This window comes from Habropoda laboriosa, unplaced genomic scaffold, assembly GCF_001263275.1.
Source record: "Habropoda laboriosa isolate 0110345459 unplaced genomic scaffold, ASM126327v1 scaffold123, whole genome shotgun sequence".
NCBI lineage: Eukaryota > Metazoa > Arthropoda > Insecta > Hymenoptera > Apidae > Habropoda > Habropoda laboriosa.
This window is the reverse complement of record NW_017100236.1, coordinates 564,111-581,826: the sequence shown is the minus strand read 5'-3', so window position 1 is coordinate 581,826 and position 17,716 is coordinate 564,111. Positions and strand designations below refer to the sequence as shown.

The following is a 17,716-nucleotide window of genomic DNA, read 5'->3' as shown; positions in this document are numbered from 1 at the left end:
TTGAGATTTCAGCTTGCAGATGCAGAATTTTTTTTTCCTCGAATCCGTAGGTAACATTTTTACTATGTGTTATTGCTCAGTGCAGGGACGATTGTTCAACGGGGCGGCAGCATCTCGCCGCGGTCTGGTCCTGAAGGCGATCCTTTCCTTGAAACTTCTGTCCGTTTTCAGAAACTGTTCGTTCCACCTCTTCGTCGTATCTCATTTCTTGAATCTGCCTGTCCGTGGGTAGCGCGAACTAACGTGACGTTGAGAAATATCGAAGTTCTGTTTCTATCGAGATCGCGTTCCAATCGATCGCACCAGATGTCACCAGTTCCCCGGTCAATTAAATTTCGACCTCAGCAAGTGTCAAAGTAAAACACGGGAGGGATGTTAAAATAAAAAAAACATGATAAAACTATCAGAAGTTGTATAATTTCTAATTAATTATGTTGTTGGTATATGTCATATTATTACATGAGATATATGTATTACGTTACACATGACATAATGATGATCCGCATGGAATTATAAACACCTAAAAGTGAGGTTATAATTTACGAATTAATTTCACGTTGACATATAATAGAAAACGAATAAAATGTTTCCATTTCTTCGCTCACGTGTGCTTGCAACTAAAATTAAGAAGTCGCTTTACATGGAGATATTTAAGAGACACTGCGTGAAATATGTACAAGGGCAGTCGCCAGAACCTCGGGTTCGAGAGTATTTTTATTACATCGATCATCAAGGCATGGTATATTTTGTTCTTTAATTCAATTTGCAACATTAGTGCGAAAGCTTGGAAAATTATTATATTATATTCTTTTCACCTTATTTGTTATAGTTATTCCTGGATGATGCACGCATGAAAAACTTCACATCATGCTTCAAAGGTGTGCACAAACAGTGAAATAATTCATTATACATTCCAATATTTCAAAATATATTATAGAAACGATATTATTTTAGATAAAAAGTTTTTGGCATTCTTTTTCAAGCGCTTGAAGAAAAATAACACAGGCAGATACAGTGAGGATTTCCCTTATGTTTCTTTTTGTGGCCCAGAGAGAAATTTTGTCAGATGTGATGATCTGCCAATTGTTTTCACAAAAGTTATTCAGAAAAAAAATAGTGAAACAGGCAAAAATGAAGACTGGTTTGGTTATGCACATGCAGAGGAATTATTGATGGTATAATTTCAATAATATATAAATCATTAATTGATCCTTAATATTCAATGATCAATTCATTGTAGGTGCCATTTGAACCAGTGAAATTATACATGAATATCCAATCAGGAAGAGTATATCACCCTGCACCAGAAAGAACAGGAGGAATTGGTCTAGTGAGATCAAAGATTGCAATTGAACTGAGTACATTATTTAATTTTGAAAAGGGAGAAGAAAATGGTCCAACTCATATTTTTTGGAATGATAAAAAATATGCTCTTAACACAGAGTGGTGTAAGGACAAAGTGCTATAAACTATCAGATAAAAATAAATAAACTTTATTTTTAATTAAAAAAAAAAACAAAGTACAATATATATAAACAACATTCGTACAATGTACATATATTTTTAGACAATAACAAAGATTTTATAATTTTTCTCTATACAATAAATTTGGTTAAGATAGAGATGAAATGTCAAAGATTCTAGCTGTAGAATCATCAGATGTTGTCAGTGCTTTTTCTCCATTTCTGAAATAGTACTGTTGTTATATAGATTTCTATTAAAGGATTATCATAAAAGAAATTCTTGAAGTTACTTTAACTTACTCAGATATATATAGATCCAGGATATCTGCCGCGTGTCCTGTGAATGAATGTAAGCACTGACCATTTTTTCCATCATAACACCTCAGAACACCGTCTAATCCTGCCGACAATAAGACACTCGTGTTTGCTTTCCACAGCAGCTTGGATATACCGCTTTCCTGTGCTATTTTTTGTCTGAGTATCTAAATAATGAAAAACATTACTAGTCTGAAATGCTAAAGTTGTATTTAAGCAAAAGAAAATAGTCATACCTGTTTTGAAATATCCCAGATAAATATTTCTCCATTAACTGTACCAGTTGCAGCAACTTGAAATCCAGGATCATTACAGAAAGCTGCTGTTTCTACCCAATTACTGTCACCGTTTCCTTCACTACTTTCGGCATCTTGATCATTATTCACGTTATTATGTTCACCATTATTAAGGCTTTGCAGAATGGAAATTATCTAAGATTTTTATATCTTATTACTTTGATTTACTGGATGCAGGAGCTCTTAATTTTATTACCTTGCCTGTATTTGATGTACTGATTATAGTCTTTCCATCTACAGCTGCAGAGAGTATTAAATTGTTATCTGAATGGCAGTCAATAGTAGTTATGGTGGAAGAATGACCAGAAGCAGATGAAATGGATGACAACACAGAACTCGTTTTTAAATCTATCACTCGAATCACTCCATCTTCATAACCAACTACTATACGTTTACCTAAAATATTACATTCATTTAAGTTACATTTCTTAATACAAAGCAATACAAAGAATCAATACCATCTGGAAATATTGCACCAATCTCTGCCCGACAACCATATCCCTGAAGGACCTTACAGTCTCCATCAGGAATTTTCCACATATATATTTCTCCATCAACAGATCCTGCCAACAAAATATTTGCAGCCATGTGCCATTTCATCCACTGCAATAATGCAAATAATGTTTTAGTTTACTGAAATATTCATATTCTAGTTGAAATATTTATATTGGGCAATAAACTAACAGTTGCATCACCCATGTTGTAATCCCAAATCCTGATTTTATCTGCCAATCTCCAAATTTGTATCATACCACTCATATCTCCAGTAGCCACATATGACTCATCATGATTGAATTCTGAGAAAATAATACTATCTTTATGACCTGTGCAATCAAGAATAATTTGTCCAGAAGATGTATCCCAAACATAAGCTTTATCTTCTTCTCCACCTGTAGCAGCTAGCTTTCCATTTTTGGTCAAGGAACCACAAAAGACAGACCCTAAAATTTGTATGTAAAATTAAAATCCTCTATGAGAATTAATTTAATTAGAATATTTAGAATTCTCTTCACCTCGTTTATGACCACTAAACATACAAACTGCATCTCCTTGTTCTGGAGGATCCTCCTCCATTGCATCCTCATCTTCAATGTTTTCACTATCATATGCTTCAATTATTTCTTCTACATCCCCTGTGTATAACATATCTTCATCTTCTATTTGACTATTCATGTCTGGAGATGACGGTGGTGTAGCCTTATGCATCATTTATCTCAAGAACTTAATAAAGCGTGCAACAGGTCACGTTTCAAAAGAATGACAGATATATTTAACTAAAAACCCCGAGTAAATAAAATATGAACGATAGTGATACTCACCTATATAAAAATTATACGTCTCGTTAAAATCTTCGCCTTTGTCTAAACAATAAAATCAAAAATCTAAATCTATCGTTTAAAAAAGTGAAAATTCAAACACCCGTCAACAACACTCTGATTTTGTGAGCACCAGCTGATTTTGATATCGCATGTACAAAATTTTTAGGGAATTTTTGCCGGAAACTGTTGGCAATAATATCCATGCTGTGGTCTTATAGCACTAGCAACAGCTTAAAAAAAAAAACAACAAATTCAATTACCATCTGAAGATAAATTAACTTTCTGTAAAAAGTAAATACTGTTCAAATTACAAAAATTTAATTCCTAATTTACATCTGAAATTACAGATTTATAATTCATAATTATTTATCAGGTTTAAGAAAAAAACAAATATTGATACTGTTTGTACTTTATTTTTATTAACAATATTACAATTTTTATGTAAAATTAAATCAGTTTAGAATAGATTAATATGTAAATCACTGTTTCAATAACGGTATAGTACACTTATCTCACTTCAACCATATCCTATTAATTTTGCAAGGAAATATTTAAAATACGATTGTTACATAATTGCGGTCTAATCATGTTCGTTACTTATAATTTATGCAATAGATAACTACTGTATATGAACTTCAAAATCTATATAATGTGGACATGCAGTTTGGGTCATACGTCAATCGCACCTCTTGTTTCATCATCTGCCTCATCCGTTCTCCCACTCGCTCTTCGTGCGATCGTCTATCTCCGTTTCTCTAACGGCGTTTTCTTATTCCCCTCTTCATTCAACTGCTTCCATCTCTTTTTACAAGGAGAGGTATACGCCCAGCGACGAGCAGTCTCGGTCAAGAATCCGCACAGTGTACATGTTGTAGTCATATTTTCCAAATTCGCCAATGTCTATCGTGATATTGAATCGCAAAATCTCCAATGAAACAGTCAAAAAAATTACATCAACTAGTTCAATTCGTAGAAATTCTTATACATTCGAGAAGCACAAAAATCAATCATCGGACCTTTGACTTATCGACAACCCTTCTTGGAGAGCACCAATTGAACAGGATTTCGATGAACATCCGGAAGATTGACGATGCAGGTAATTAGCACGAAAGACCGAGATTCGCTTAGATAGAATAAAATAGTTAACTGGAAAATGACACGTTGGACATTGAAGAATCGCCAAGTAAAAGAAGAGAGAACAGACACGTGATCAGGCAAATTATTCGTCCGACGACTGAATAGGAAAATAAACCCGTTAAATCGCCAAAGCGAAAGTGGGAGGAAGAAAAATTAGAATATTGCGGTGGGAGTGAGAGTTTCTTGATAGTCAAGCTTTAAAGTACATTGGTCGGTCGGGGTAAAAGCACAGTAGAGCCACGTGCAGCGCGCGCTGGTTAAATCGATGACTATTTCACGTTACAACGACTTCTCCCTGATAACGGAACGGAAAAAGGACGAATAACTTTTTCTTTTATCTATTCATTCCTGGTACACGATAATTCTCCGATACATATAAAGATATGAAGGCTTTGAAATTCTTTGCGTTGAAGATTAATTGAAGTAAAAGTACACAAGACAAAATTGAATGTCAAATGGACTTTAAGGACAGTTGGTAAACATTTCGTGATGGATTGACATAGAAAGTGAAAGTATTTAGACGAATGTGTACATACTTTGTTAAGATTGTTTTGAAATAGCATTAAAATATTTATCGAAGATACAACAAAGTACAATACGGAAATACCACAAGATATGCTTAGTTTGGTGATAAAAGATTGATAAAGTAGAATTAGTCGACAAATTCGAAGGGTGAACGTTGGGCTACGATTTTTCCGCGTTTTTTGGCTACAATAAAATGGACAATAGAAATCACGATGAGAATTCACTCTGGGTATTCGGATACGGATCATTGTGCTGGTATCCAGGTTTTCACTACAAAAGAAGCACCGTGGGATACATCAGAGGTTTCAGCCGAAAATTTTGGCAAGGGAACACGACGCATCGTGGTACAACTGAAAAGGTAAATTTCAGCGAGATGTCTCTGATTGATGTCAGACTTTTGTTTTCACAGTTTATTTTCATCTTTTTTATCATTAGAAAAAGCGCATTTGGTAATTATTAGACATTTTTTGCAAATATTTAGCACCGTGTCGAATTTCGTTTACAACAAATACAAACATGTAAAAATTGGATCAAAAGTCTGGTTGACATAGAAGCGATGTTTTTCTGTTCATTAGTAAAACCTTGTGAAATTGTTAGTAGTCACATATGGTGAAATTACAAGTGCAAACATTTCATAATGAAAAGAATTTCAAATATTGACGTTCAGATATAAAATAAAAGTATCAACGATTGATCGAAATAATTGTTATTTTACATTGGCCATCGAGACGTGTCTTGTATTGCGTGGTTTCAAAACATTTTGTTACGTATTAGATCATATGTAAGAAGAGATCGATATACAACTCCATCTACATATCTCGTCCAATTACTTTTTGTTAAATAAAGTTCGACGACTGGCTGAGCTTACAGTTTTTCATGCGACGTTAGATATTCTATTTATACCCTTAATTTTCTTGTTCATAAATTCGCTACGTGTCTTCGTTCACAAAGGATTGGCAGCTTTCCACACGGAGTTAAAAAGATTCGTTTTTGCGCGACAAAGTATTGTATTGACAACGAATCAAAAATTATATGACGCATGTTATGTTTATATCACGTGGTAATTGACGACATCACATTTCGCATTAAATCGCTGCTTTAGAAAAAAAAAATCTTCTTTTAATAATTAAGTATGATTAAGGGTACTTTTTGTTGAATATCCGGTAGAGAATAATATTTGCAGGAACGATACACGTGAACGCCCCAAGAAGTAAGTACTTACGGATGCTTCTATTAAGAGTGATGAAAATCGGGTACAGTTTCACCTGATGAGTTTGCCGTTCCAATTTCTCTAATTGAAACAATTCAATTTAAGAGATCGAATTTACTCTCCACGTGCTGTTAGACGATTGAATATTAACGGTTTCATTCTTTTTTATTTTCTTTCAATGCATTTTCTACTCTCATGCATTTCCGACATTATTGTCGGTCTGGCTATTTACTATACACTATCGTATATAGACGGGTTTTATTCAACGAGAATTTCTCTCGATCTCACATTACGGTTTGCTTGCCGATTGATGTGAAACCAGTTACAGCTCGCAGTAACCGATATCTTGCGAACGCACGATTTTGTCCTCCGTGTATTCGTGTTACGTATTTACGTCATTCCCTTGTAAGAAACCTCCTATTCATTGTTTTCTTAGTTCCCGTTCAAACGGATTATTGACCGTTGGTTTAGTGACTTCTCGTTCTTTTTGTTTTAGCCTGGACGTGTGGCTACATTGGTCGAAGAAAAAGAGGTATGTAATTTCACGGAAAAATAATTGTTGCCTATGGCTAACCTCAAATTACTCATTATTCATTGTTTAATCAGAGAATTTAAAGTACGAAATAACTTGCACGTTCGTCATAATTAGATGTTTCATTACGCGATAAAATGATAATGTGTTGTTTCTTTGTCAACAGGGTGTTGTATACGGTCGAGCGTTTCAAGTTCAGGACAACGCGGCGTTGCCTTATTTGCAAAATCGCGAGTGCACTTTGGGGGGGTATATAACGACGATTACCACATTTTATAGTCGGGAAGGATACAGAAGTATTCCAGTCATTATTTACATCGCCACCAATAAAAACGAACACTGGCTCGGCGATGCGCCATTGTATAATATTGCCAAACAAATTTCGGAGTGTTCTGGGCCCAGTGGACACAATGTGGAATATCTTTTAAGGTTTATTTCATGAAATACAGTGGTTAAACTTAATTGTTTTATTTAGTTTTTTTTTTTTTACTTTTTATATGCTACTTGCAGATTAGCAGAGTTTATTCATCGTTATCTACCAGAAGCTCACGATGAACATTTGTTCACGCTGGAAATACTAGTGCGTTCGCGGATAAAGGAAAATAACATGTGTCTGACTACATTAATGGGTGACCGAGACTTTGACATCGACCTCGAAGATAATGAGATCGATGTCAGGGATGAAGATGATGATCTGGTCAGCAACAATGTTGCAAATAACCTCAGAGATAATTCCTTCCAATTTATTTCACAAGTACCTGGCAGGGCATTGCGTTGCCTCAAGATATAGTTGAACGTTTGGATGTTATAAATGAATGGAATTTAGACAAGCGAAGGATGTGTGTAATTAATGTAAAGAGAATAGGGAATATTTTTAATTATGTTATATGAATATTTATGTGAAAACGTTTGTACTGTTTAACTGCAACGGAATGAATAATACGATCTTTGTTCGCGAATATTTTTAATGTGGTACGAATGTACTGCAAAGACTATTAGAGTCATATTTCAATGGCTTGATATCTGTGTATATATGAATGTTTAAATGTTTAAATATGTCCCATTTACGTTCAAATGTGCTGGATACTCTTCACGATTCGTTCGAACAGAATCGTACCTTGATATTAATCTACGAAAAGCACAAATGCTCGTTCCTATGATTCTTTAAAATGTAAGTTAAGATAGCACGTTAAATTTTATATTTTGACACGCGAAACATACTGATTTATGAAAACGATCATATTAAAATATGATATCGTACATGCGTCAGAATTAAAAAAAAGTTTTTCTAAGAATACAATTTGTTTCATTTTTTGAATCCAAAGAAGGAAATTTAAATATGCGTTTCCCGCCATATTAAATAACACAACTCAGTAGAAAAAAAGAATATAAAGTTTTGATGCAGTCGGTAACGTCGAAATTGCATACCATCTGAAGGAATAAAAACTTCTACACAGATATAACCACAGACGAGGTACAAGATAGACCTTATACCTATTTAGTGTCCAACGTTCTGAAATACCGATGGTGTAAAGAATCAGAGTTTTTGTTATGCTCTCTACGATATAAAACGGTGAATTTAGAAATTACATACAATCCAATCATCAAAGATGGTAAAGACGACAAATGTAAAAAAACTTCTTTTATTAAATTTGCATATAAAAATACATACATATATTGGATTGCTTGGGTAGAACTGTTCATGATCTTTTGGCAACAGTAGAACACAAGCATGTGCTGAATCATCTACTAATAAACAATTAAGTTACTTTTTTATTTGTAATTTCATAGTTGCATTTAATTCCAATTCCAACCACTACTAATGTTGTAATCACAGACGACGTACAGAATAGTACGTACTACCATTTCCATGTGGCTACCAACGTTACCGATTCAGTACAAAATAAAATTACAACACCAACAGTGGTTGGAATTAGAACTAAATGTAAATATGAAATTACAAAGAAAGTATATGACAGGATATCTCATAATTGCACACGAAGTATAGAATTCTGTACGTTTGCATGCATAATACATATGTATAATAATTCAGAAACAGATCTTCACGAAATTACTAATGTTTTAAGGACTATATCATAAACAATAAATTTTACAGTGGCATTTAGACTTACTTTCATCAACAAAATCTCATAATTTGATAATATTTTCATTATACTGTAATAAAAAAATATGAGAACGTAATTTTTCACTAGTGGATAATTCATCGCATGCGTGTGTTCTACTGCTGTGAAAGGTCGCCAATAGTTAAGCCGTTTAATGCAAAAGTGGTGTAAATCAATTTTTTGCCTATTTGATTTAACACAACATCTCGAAAGCTCAACCTTCATTCTGTTTTGTGCAGAAGTGGTGTAAGTATATTTTCATTAGTTTCTTGGTGATGGCAAAATAAGTAAGAACCACACATTCGAATGGCATGGACGCTATATGCAGGAATGGTGTAATAGTGTATTGAACAAAATGATTATACATATTTACATGCATACATATGTATGATATAGTGGTTCTATAAAAGAGATGTAACATTCTTTCATATTTTTCAATTCTACAGAACTTTTACTTTATTCCTCATTATCCAGAATTCGACTTTTTTGACTTACACCACTTTCGTATTAAACGGCTCAGTTCTACCCACGCAATCCAATGTATGTTTATCTATCTTTATAGAGGGTCATAATAACAAAATAACAAAAGAGGGTCTTTTACGTCTGTCGACTTTACCATCTTTGATGGTCGGATTGGATGTAATTCCTAAACTCACCACTTTATATCGTAGAAGGCATAACAAAAACTCTGATTTTTTACATGATCGGTATTTCAGAAAGTTGAACACAAAAATACATTAGGTGCCAGGCCAGAAACTTGTCTGTGTCTACATCTCGTCTGTGGTATTACCTGATAATGATATGTTTCCTTCTGTCGATAAGTACGTGTGTTCAACTATGATTCTCCCTTATCGACTCCCAATGATTGAAATTTTGTACACATTCAATATTTAAATTTATTCTAATCATAAACAATGTAATAATTTTTTAAATTCTTGATTATGGATAGCTTTTCAAAAATTATAATATTAAATATCTAATTTGGTGTAACAATGTTTGTAAATTAATACATATGATGCACAGATGAGTTAGGGATGAATTAGTCTACTCATGACACGGAACGCTGCTTAAACTTTCCATTACTATTATTTTGTAGACTGACGTTGCTTTTATATCATTTCCATGTAATCTAGAAGATATTTCAGGTTACGTTTCAGCTCCAATTCTATGTCTGATTAAATATGAACGATATGTAGTGCACCCCACTTTTAGGCAACTCTTTTCGAAAGAAATTATGTATTTCATACTATCTTCACAACTGCATCTATTCATTTAATATACAACTCCCGTCTAACTATATGAGTAAAGATGTCGGGGGTACCGTATGTAATTAATTAAAGCAACCTGTGAAAGCGGCGACAGAATAAAACATCTGCACACTGCGAACGCGCGATTTTCATAATTTTTGGTAAATATACGAGGAAAAAGGGGGCATGGAATTCCTGGTTACGCCGTGATGGCGTGGTGGGGCTCGAAGATCTTCGTTATTATTTCAGCGAAACGAAGCGTGCATGGGTGCACGCTCGAGTTGGCTCCTGTACGAGTTGTTAACTTCTTCGTGCGGATTCTGACCAATTTATTACACAAAGAATTCGTTGTTTCTTTTTCGAAATAAGTAGCCCGAAAATCACTCCAGAGTTTCATAAACAATTGATCAAAACAAAAATTTCGAATTATCAAGAATTTCAAACCACATTCTCAACTAAACAAAATCTGTACACTTATTAGATAAATCTCTCACGATCATTTACTGTAGACAATCCTATTGAAATGTCCCCATTTGAGAAATTCGCGAATCCGGTACCGTTAAACCGATAATGCATAGAAAAAAGTTCATAGACACGAGTGGCGAGGGGAACAGCGCGAAAAAAAGTCCCTTCGACAAATTGGAAAGTTTGATCGCGGTTACGTTCCGCAATTAACAATTTAACGACTGAATCGTCGAGTCACGAAAAGAACCGCGAGATCACCGGCTGCACTGAGTAAACGCAACGTTGTAGTAGCCTGTTAAAAAGGAGTTTCACCGAGCATCGCGAGACTTTAACGAGAGCCACTTGGAATTCTACGGGAATCGCAAAAGTCTGCACGATATACGCGCCGATATTTTTACCCGGTTCGTGCACCACAGTTCCCGGTTTGGTGGACAACGCAACAGGGAACGTAGGGAGGAAGAGGACTGGCGAAGCTCCTTACGTACGTAAACGAACGTTCGTCACGCATCGCGGCGATAAAGCCAGCCAGGTATCTCGGGGATAACGTTACTCCTGGCTACGTGTGTGTTGTCCTGTAATTCCATTAGTGTGTTTCGTGGACAGGTTAAAAAGTCTTCCAGTTGTTTTTTCAAGCAAACACGAGTTTTGTGAGTGGTCCCAGGGTTTACGGACATAACCCTAAACTTGTAAGTAGGTATCGGCTTACAAGAGGTTTCTAATAGGTTAAACGTTCTGTTTGTAAATCGTGTTCGAGACAAACATATCAGAGTTTTGCTGTATTTTACTTAGAGCACAGTATGCGGCGTTAATTATTTGAGGATCGATTACTTGACAGATATAGGTTAGAAATTAGAGAGAATGATCTATCTGCAAAGTTTCAAGTTTCCACGCGCGTGTTGCATAAGCGGATACGAAACGATCGTCCAAGAAATGACTAGGACGAAAATATATTTCCGCTCGCAAGTGGTTTCGACGAGCTTGCTTTCGTGCGGAAAAGTCGAATACGGTTATATTGCTCGTCACGGTTATTAAACGCGTATTTCTTTTTTTTTTTCTATTCTTCTTTCTTTCTATCGTGCACGACAGATATTCGAAGCGTGCATCGATTCGTACCACCCACGAGGAATTTCATTCCGATGCAATCCGCGTAAAAGGCCACTGCGTTTCGAAGTCGTGCAATAAAATGCATAAGATTAGAAAGTTCCTAGGTTATACGTAACGAAATATCCCCAATGTCATACGTCGCTAATTTTAATGCAGTGTTAAATTGAACATCGATATTGTTTTCTTGGTTCTTCATGGTCACTGGATTTCCGCAACAATAAAGTAGACATTGTGTTGTCCGCGGTACGTTTTCCCGCGTTTTTCTTAAAAAGCAACGAGTATTAAAAAGGAGGGAAAAAAGCGGTGAGGCCGTGGGCCGGTTAAAAGGCGTAAAGCACATGTTTTACTGTCGGTGTGGCGATTTCCATCACGTTATTGTGTCAAGTACTCGTGACTGAAAAGTTACTGTTGCGATGTAATTCGTTCTTCCAAACGGTATGCAACGCAATACGCAATGTGAAGTAATGCAACACGGAAGAACTACAAATTTTTCCCTTGTGACATTTTTCTCTTTTTATATGTTTTATATTATTTAAAGAATTATAAATTTGACTAGCATATATTTAGAACATGCATAGGTGTAGGACGCGAAGTGAAAAATGAAACTTCTAACCTAAACGACATATTTCTTTTTGGAGAGTAATTAAACTATGTGTCGAATTGATTAAAATGAAAGAAAGCGGGTTGTTCAAATAAAAATTACGTCGTTAAGTGAAAGTTGTTCACGGCCATTTTATGCCGTGACGGTTTTAAAATGCCATGGACCGTGCTACACGTCGATTATCCATAAGTAATTAAGTTATGCTCCCTTATCGTTGCGTAATCCACGAAAGAGTGAAACTGGAAATCAATTATTCATCGTATTGTCGAACGAGAGCGGGCGGTTTTTACCGACCGTGAGAGCGGTGCCCGGGCAATAAAGCCGCGGCCAGCCTCCTTTTGCGGTCCGCTCGTTTTATCAAGTGAAATCCTTTCTCTTCTGACACATGAGGTAGACGCGTTGGCCCGCGCGTCGCCCTCCTAAATCCACGCGTTACGCAGAATCTCACGAAATACATACATATTTCTATTCTTTCAGCGGTGACTCGAACCAGAAATATGGTCAAGGTTGCATGCACCTGATTGACAATGCACGATTTCTAAAGCTACGCTAACAGTTGATTATAACCTCAATTTGACACGTAAGAACATCCTGTTCTACATCGTTGTTCCAGGTAAAGCACATTCATTTTTTTTTTTATTACATTAATGGCTTAGGTAATGAAAATGATATTTTTCTTTAATTTAAGAAAGTTTCTTTTCGTTTTAGGTTGGTTATGAAGATAGATCTCCCTCAGCCGTGTCTTAATCTGTTATTTAGTGGATTAATGCGTTATTATCTAAGATAGCAAGCGACTTGTTTGTTGTATAGAGTGTTCGGCAATTACCTTATTAATCATGTTCTTCCGTGAGAGGAGTTTCCTCTTTGGAATAATGACATTATGCAGCCTCGACGCATGAAATTTCTCCTGCAATGCGTAATTTAGGAGTAATAGCCAGGCAGATGCAGATCAGAATCGTACGGTGCGGTGAACGCTGCGGTATTTCGCCCATTATTGCCCTGTCTCTTTGTTCCACTGTCTAAAAAAACTTTCACCGGAGACGTTTCTCACTTCCTGCATGTCGCGTGTCTCCCGCTTTTTAGAACATAATCATCAACGACGCGCGATGCGTGCTACTGTCAACGCTAGAGCAAACCTCCTTGTTAACTTCTTAAAGGTGAAATTGAAAGTACAGTGCACGGTGCATTTTAATTGAAATTAAATTTCAAAATATCTACTTATTATACACTGTTATGGGAACAAAAGGGTCTTGCTTAATTACAAGTAAAAGCGTTAGAAATTAAAACTTAATTAAAGTTCATAATAAGAATGCAGTGTAAAAATTAGAGGCACCTTGACATGTTCCAAACGACTCCATGAAATTAGATTACATGCCTGGAAGTGTCTCATTAGCATCATTAATTCCCGCGCGTCGTTGATCATTTAGCCGCGTTATTCCTGCACGGCGCATTAATTAAGCGTATTCACCGATTTATGTTAGTTTTACTGCGTCGTGGCTCCATGAATGTGCTCGAACAATGAGCGTATCTTTTTATAAAGCGTATCTGCATCTGCTCACACGGGTCGACAGAAAGCGACCAATTTTTTTTTTTTTTTTTTCAAGAGAACCTTAGTTTCTCCATTTTTCATAATCTTTCAATATTATACATTTTTCGAGACGGTTTACAATAATGATTGTACATGCTTCTTTGACTAACTTTCCCATGTTTTCGACAATATCTGAGCTCGATCGTCTACGCTCTGAAAATTGTCGCATCTATGGAGATTGGTTCGTTAATGAAACGCGAATAATTCATAGGAAACCGAGGCGTCAGCGTTGTTATCGTGTGACTGTGCACCTCGTCGATCATTTAGCCGCGCCATTACGCGGCGGTGCATCAATTAACTGCACTGGGTTGCATACACACGGTGTAGCGCACACGGCGTAGATGCGCGCCGAGAGATGAGAGAGAGAAAGGTTTCTGTGTCGGGGCAAACGAAGCCTGTGGGCAACACGACCGTGTATATTCGTTGTTCGCTGCGCGCTATTGAAATATCTGTGCTTAGACGCTTCGCATGATGCACCTACGCGAGCTTCGAGTTTCGAGTCCGCCGCTCAATCCCCCTGAAAATAAATTGTATAATTTATCTTGTTTTAGCCTGTGATGGGTTTAAGGATAACGATTTCATTGTGGATTTAATAGTGGTACACAATAAATGTTTATACAGGGTGGTCCATTAGAAACGAGTCTTAACAGTATTAATAGAAGATTGATTGTATTGAAATGTTATTTTTACCTTTACCTTTATACCGGTATATTGTATGATTAAATGTTAACATTCTGTTCAGGAAGCATTTCTTGCAACCTCATATAAATCTCGTTTGCATTTTCAATTGCACCGTAGAACCCGTGAGAGTGCAGGAATAAGGTACGATTAACCTGGCTGGATTACTTTCTACGTTCATAGGTAATCGACTACTGTAAGACGTTTACAGTGTAGTCCACAAACAACAAAAAAGCAACGAATACCGGTTGAATAAAAAAATTAAAAAAATATATTTGAAAGGAACACCTCAAGATGACCCTTTCATAAAACTTGTCCTCTAAATTGGTATTCCTTATTATGCACCGACATTTTATTGCCGCACGATTGAATATTTTACCATCGTGCCGGGAGGCACGCAGTCGAATTATTTTATCGGTTGCACGGCATTTTCAGGAAGGATATTTACCGGAAGGTTGCAAGGCAACGACCGAGCGGTAATCCTTGGAATAATCACCGTGATTTTTCCGTGTCCGTTTCTGCGATTCGTGTGTTGCACTCGGTGGCACCATTGATCGGCGAATACGCGAGCCGAACGAGCTAACGGCGCTGAAAGGTTAGTCATATCCATGTACCGGGTGGCTCGTGAAACTTTATCGTATATGTTCGATCGGAATAATTATACGTTTAGTAAATGTAATTTTATGTAGATATTAATTTGAATAAGTACATCCATACGTCAATATGATAAAGGGAAAAGCGTTCCAGCGTTGACATGAGAGATCGATCCTAATCGAGAGGTACTTCGGTGCTTCACTTATCGAGAAACTGTGTCGATATAATTGGGCAAAATGATCGATAACGTTCGATAGCGCGGGAAACACCGGTCGAAAGAAACGAGAGCGAGACCCGATTTCGAATCGTTTCGTCGAACAGACGGAGCCCACGGATCGATCGATAGATCGATCATTCACAATGCGCCGCGCCTGCCCGCGTATATGTATGTGCAGTTAATAACGAGGAAGAACGTGCCTCACGAGGTGCACATAAATTTACAGGGTAGCAACCTACTTATCACCTGCTACGTTCGTGAAACGCTACCCCTTTAATATCGTTTTACACGGTACGTAATTATCAAAGTAGACCTCGAACGGGACAGATAAAGAAACAATAAATTCTATGGGGGGAACGTGGTGCGTGATCTTCGATTAGGTACCATTTCATCGTCACCTACATATAGGTACAATAGGCACAAAGTTTTCGTGAATATTCAATATATTTCAATAACGTTAAATTACTTAATCATTAATTTATTGAAACTTATATTTAATTATATAAAATATTCGATCATTCTGGAAAATATATCGAATCGAATACAATCGAAGTATGACGAAGTTATTCGACTAACGTAAAGGTGCGTCCTCACCAAGGAACAGTCCGCGAACACTTCGCAAACTGTTTGTAACTGTTACACGAACTTTTAGCGAACATTGCTCGTGAATCAGTTTGTTACTTGTGTTTGCTGTGCACTCGCTACTCTTGAAAAATCAAACTTGTAAACAGATATCGATAAGATTAATTTAAATTTTTAGAAAATTATGAGTATGCAAGATCAGTTGTTAGCATGCGCTAGTTTTGTGGTTATTCATCTGCTAGTGATATCTTCACAATCTTTATTAATTCGAACTATAAAAATACCGATATAACATTATGTATATCTTTATATAAAAATAATAATATATTAGTAGGTATACATTCACCGGTAACTTTTCCGATTCCGTATTTCATTATTTGAAGCTTTTAAGATATACATACATATTTAGTTACATTTTTACGATATTTCTAAGATATTTTTATTTATATGCATATATATTTGTTGTTAACAAATTCGATCCTCGGTAACAGTATCCTTTATGGCTGGAACTTTCTTCCGTCTTTGTTTAATGAGTGTTTTCTGTTCTTTAAGGAAAAGACAATTGTTTGGTCGTGACGTTGGTCTGTCCACGGGGGATCTATGGCACATTTTATTGCGATAATCCGCCAAACCGAGGCTTCCTTGCGTGACGAGGAGGTCCCAACAAACAGTAAACTAATAATGTAGTAATAAATAAATAACAATGATTAATAAATTGCATTACAGCACCTATCAGTATCATGTACATATGTTGGTTTCGCTTTATCGGTTTTAAATCTTTGTCTAAAAATATTTTGAAAATTGTAATAAAATAATAAAATCGAAAAACTTACCGGTAAATACAGGTAAAAATACCGGTATCATACCGGTATTTTAAGTACCAGTAGAAGTAAAAAAAAAGTACCAAATTTAAAAAAAGATGGTGTTATTAATTAATGGTTGAATGACCTTTGATTAACATATTCCACAAATGTTTTTTGTAATTTTTTTGTAATTATCTATGTTGAAGGGGTTAAAACATCCCTCAAATATTTTTTAAATATTTTCAAGTAAAAATTCAACCATTTGAAGAGTTTTTAAATAACTTGATTCATTTAAACAATATATTAAAAGTAACTATGTATTTTGATTTAATTTTCCTTGTAAAATGTTAATCTATTTTCATGAAATTTTGGGTGCCAAAACTATGGGCTAAAATAGAACACAATGTATTTTTTGGGTTTCCAATTTTGCCGTGTGATCATGCCGACGTCTTGCATCCCTGAATACTTTCAATACACTTCTCGCTTTTTTTCTTTGAAGTTACCGCTCCACATGCGACACGTGAAGAACTGTTCGCAAACAGCCACAGGACAAATAAAAACAACGTCGATCGTGTCTAGCCCGAATATTGTTTGCAAACTGCTCTCGAAGTGTTCGTGAACAGTTCGTACATAGGTCGCGAAAAGATGTCTACAAAAAATTTTATTTCATTTTAGTCGTTTGTAATTATAAATGATTCAAACTATATTGTGTTTGGTCTTATTTTAATCAAAAAAATCTCACCTATGAGAAGAATCTCACTGTAAATATGAATTTGTTACATGTTTGCGAAAAGATTACGTGGTAGTTGTGAAATAATCTGCGAACAGTGTTCGTGGAATGTTCGCCAGTGAGGACGTCCCTTTCAACTTCTGCATCACGAACAGTTCGCGAACAGTATGCGAAGAGTTACACGAAC

The 17,716-nt window shown here is 35.8% G+C and overlaps 3 protein-coding genes across 3 annotated transcripts; 2 read left to right on the top strand and 1 right to left on the bottom strand.

Moving 5' to 3' along the window:
- The first annotated feature begins 345 nt into the window (after positions 1–345).
- On the top strand, positions 346–1,468 carry LOC108571689 (UPF0598 protein CG30010). Its single transcript, XM_017933794.1, has 4 exons — positions 346–739; positions 830–878; positions 955–1,175; positions 1,241–1,468. Exons 1-4 carry the CDS (start codon positions 584–586, stop codon positions 1,466–1,468), a joined length of 654 nt encoding a protein of 217 aa, XP_017789283.1. The 5' UTR covers positions 346–583.
- A 144-nt stretch (positions 1,469–1,612) lies between these two features.
- On the bottom strand, positions 1,613–3,521 carry LOC108571688 (angio-associated migratory cell protein). Its single transcript, XM_017933793.1, has 8 exons — positions 3,394–3,521; positions 3,088–3,295; positions 2,759–3,015; positions 2,533–2,677; positions 2,271–2,470; positions 2,015–2,209; positions 1,764–1,945; positions 1,613–1,685 (listed from the first exon to the last, which is right to left on the bottom strand). The coding sequence occupies exons 2-8, from the start codon at positions 3,281–3,283 to the stop codon at positions 1,613–1,615; spliced, it is 1,248 nt and encodes a 415-aa protein (XP_017789282.1). The 5' UTR covers positions 3,284–3,295; positions 3,394–3,521.
- A 684-nt stretch (positions 3,522–4,205) lies between these two features.
- On the top strand, positions 4,206–7,723 carry LOC108571667 (glutathione-specific gamma-glutamylcyclotransferase 1). Its single transcript, XM_017933768.1, is given in 6 exon segments — positions 4,206–4,364; positions 4,366–4,489; positions 5,319–5,413; positions 6,762–6,797; positions 6,964–7,226; positions 7,308–7,723. Coding segments are annotated over 6 exon segments (873 nt in total). The 5' UTR covers positions 4,206–4,289; the 3' UTR covers positions 7,588–7,723.
- Positions 7,724–17,716: the final 9,993 nt, after the last annotated feature.

What these genes read in the sequence shown, in the direction of transcription:
- LOC108571689 (XM_017933794.1), top strand. Translation starts at nt 584, where the DNA reads ATGTTTCCATTTCTTCGCTCACGTGTGCTTGCAACTAAAATTAAGAAG. An exon ending in ACATCGATCATCAAGGCATG is followed by an intron (nt 740 to 829) that starts GTATATTTTGTT and finishes TATTTGTTATAG; the next exon opens with TTATTCCTGGATGATGCACG. An exon ending in ATGCAGAGGAATTATTGATG is followed by an intron (nt 1,176 to 1,240) that starts GTATAATTTCAA and finishes AATTCATTGTAG; the next exon opens with GTGCCATTTGAACCAGTGAA.
- LOC108571688 (XM_017933793.1), bottom strand. Translation starts at nt 3,283, where the DNA reads ATGATGCATAAGGCTACACCACCGTCATCTCCAGACATGAATAGTCAA. An exon ending in ACAACATGGGTGATGCAACT is followed by an intron (nt 2,678 to 2,758) that starts GTTAGTTTATTG and finishes GCATTATTGCAG; the next exon opens with TGGATGAAATGGCACATGGC. An exon ending in CTGGATCTATATATATCTGA is followed by an intron (nt 1,686 to 1,763) that starts GTAAGTTAAAGT and finishes GTACTATTTCAG; the next exon opens with AAATGGAGAAAAAGCACTGA.